The 3011-nt window shown below is 36.5% G+C and overlaps 1 protein-coding gene across 1 annotated transcript in view; it reads right to left on the reverse strand.

The window, feature by feature from the left end:
• Nucleotides 1-533: 533 nt before the first annotated feature.
• RWDD2B (RWD domain containing 2B) overlaps nt 534-3011 on the reverse strand; it is a 14133-nt gene continuing 11655 nt past the window's right edge. The window contains exons 2-5 of the mRNA XM_006862576.1: nt 1883-2109; nt 1729-1796; nt 1245-1607; nt 534-768 (exon numbers count right to left, since the gene is read on the reverse strand). Of these exons, the coding sequence (XP_006862638.1) occupies nt 534-768; nt 1245-1607; nt 1729-1796; nt 1883-2109 (893 nt within the window). The remainder of the gene's footprint in view (nt 769-1244; nt 1608-1728; nt 1797-1882; nt 2110-3011) is intronic.

Below are 3011 nucleotides of genomic sequence, written 5' to 3' on the forward strand. Positions count from 1 at the left end.
CCTGAAAAGATCTGTTGTTGTTGAGTGCCATTGAGTCAGTTCTCACTAATAGTCACCCTATATGGGGTTTTAAGTAGTTGGTAGGCTTGCATCACCAGCCTTGCAGTTAGCAGTCAGTCCAATGCTTATTTGCAACCTCGGAAATTCTATACAGGGTTACTGTAAGGTGGACCTGACTTGATGGCAGTGGGTTTGGTTTTCTGGGTTAGTGAACACAAGAAAGAAGGGAACGGGAACAAATTAGAGCACCAAGATTATCTTTATCAAGCATAATCTCTTTTATAACAGATACTTTATGTATCAGGTGATTTCTATCAACACTTTTTAAGATTATAATTTGAAACAGTTCTTTTCCATTATCATTCCATAACAGATGCATTTTAGATCTTCTTTTCCTTTTTTTGTTGTTCTTTTCCCTAACTTTCTAAGAAAAAAACTGAAGTAAAATGACTTAATCTTTCATTTCAAGGAAGAATGGGAAATAGCAAGAAGTCAACAATGACAAAAATGCTCTCAACTACACCTCTATTCAGTCATTGTCCTTCCACACCAAAGAACATCTGGAAAACATCCCCACATCCTTTGGCATTTAAAAACTGATACAGCTGACCAAAGTCCATGTGGTTTCCTCTGGCTCCATTAACAGAGAACACTTTTTCTTCAAAAATTGGAAATTTTCTTTGTCTTTCCAGTTCTTCATTTGTACCATCAAAAGGAATGTCTTCTCGATGGCGAATTAGAATTCTCTTCCAGTTTAATTTTCTGAGTCTGAAAAGAAATGTTCCAAGCTAATTTTACTGACTTGTACTAACATCTTAGAAATGTAGAAATGCATGTTACAATTTCACACTATCAAAGGGACTTCTAAGAAACTCTAAACTCGTTTAGAGTTACTCAGTAGAGAAATGGGAAAACAAGTAAAAATTCTAGAGCTCCTAGAAAGTCCCTTACCTCACAACGTATACAGCTTACACAGGTGAAGAATCAGACTCACAGAAACTAATAGGAAAATAGCAGCTTGTTCAGGGACTCCATTCTACATACATTTACAGAATGTCTCCTATGTGCACTGTGTCAGGGTAAGGTGATAATAATGACTATTATGTGATTTCAATTTTATCCACTGATTTAAGAGTTAATCCCCAGGACGATGCAACTCTATGGACATACTTATTACCACATCTCTGCTATCTTGTTTAGTACTAAAACTATTGATCCAGTATATAAAATATGTGTAAGCATACCTTGACCAGAATTCTTCACAGGCATTTTGTGGACCTTCCACACAAACAATACCAGGTTTCCCTGGCATGCTAAACCCCGACAGGGAAAGTTCCTTTGACCATTCAAGAATATTCTTTCTTTTGCATTTGTTGTAGATGTGATGGCTGTAGATCCAGAGTCTTGTGAGAATGAGACTGAGTGATTGGGTTGGACTTCTTGTGGTGGTGGAAGATGTAGCGTCTCTGCTGACATAGCCAGAGGCATGTTCTCTAACCCATTCTGTGGCATTCAGTATACAGACATCTCCACAACAGTTCTTCTGCAGGTATGCACTCAGATCTGTGTTCAACTGAGTCTGCTGGGATCTACTTAATAATACTGATCTGATGAAAAAGATACAGGAAAATTTTAAATCAACTTTCCTGGAGAAAAAATAAACATGAGAGTCAATTTTTATCTCAATAATTTTCAGCTGTAAGGATGGCCAGAGTTTCTGTAACATACCTGACAGTAATTTCGGGCAGAATTTCAGGGTATTTGAAAGGAAGAATACAGGCCAGTGAAAACATCATCTGGTAAAAAAGGAGAAAAATTCCCTTAGTGCTATTTTTTTAAGTTTAGACACGTTTCTATTCTTTCAAAACCAAAACTGCATTACCGTTGCTTCCTCAGATACATCTATGTTGATATTGACAGTAAAGTAAATTTTTGAAGATCGCCCCTCCATGGTCTTCTTTTCAATACAGTCTTTCAATTCAACTAAAGCTAGTTGGTCATTCACTAGGAACTCGTTCTCACTGGGGAACATACTGGCCAGCAGTTCTAATTCAGAAAGCTGGGCCTCGGCCTGCTCAATCTCAGTCATTTTTGGATACTTGTAAGTTTCTAAGGAGGAAAAAAGTAAGAGAGAAAATTTATTTACACAATCTTGGAAAAATTCAATATTTCAGAGTATGGGTACTTATCGAAAAAGTACTTGATTTCTTCATAAAACACGAAATTTAATCAGTTTCTCTTTATTATTCTACTTTCAGATATAATATGTTAGGGTTTTTGCCTATGGGGAAATCCAGGGCTAGCCATAACACTCCTGTTGTTGCTGTTGCTGTGTGCTGTTGAGTCAGTTCTGACTCATAGAGACCCTCTATGGGGTTTCTGAGAGCAGCTAGTGGGGTTGAACTGCTGACTTTGCAGTTAGCTGTCCAGTGCTTATCCTACAGTACCACACCAAGGCTGAATAATACTCTTGTATCAAGGCACCAGATTCCTTTGTAACAAGATACTTGATCTGGCAACTTGAGCTACTACAACAAGCAATTTTATTGAAGTAAACTATGACATCAAAAAGCTGTATCAATAATACAGTGGAAGAGGATATATAATGGATTACCTTGGAAACCTAGAAAGAATTGAAATAAAGACAGTTTACTAATGTAGATGGTTAGATTTTGTTTTTTAACTAAAAATTAAAGTTCATTATTTTTTAAAAAGCAGAATAAAGAGAAAATAATTATCCCACAGCACAAATAACCCTTATTAACATTAAATTTAAAAAGAACACAGAAAATACATATGGTAAAGGTAAAAAATGAAGATACTATCTTCTGCCTCTTCTACTACCTGCATAAAACTTTCTCTCAAGGCAATTACTGTTAAAAGTTTCTGACTCGAAAACATCATTTAAAAAATATATATCCACCCCCCCCCCATATATATGGTGGCAGTTATGTGTTGTGGAGTTGGTGCCAACTCATAGCGACCCTGTACAGGGTTTCTGAGGCTGTAAT

This window comes from Chrysochloris asiatica, unplaced genomic scaffold (assembly GCF_000296735.1).
Source record: "Chrysochloris asiatica unplaced genomic scaffold, ChrAsi1.0 scaffold00049, whole genome shotgun sequence".
Classification (NCBI taxonomy): Eukaryota; Metazoa; Chordata; class Mammalia; order Afrosoricida; family Chrysochloridae; genus Chrysochloris; species Chrysochloris asiatica.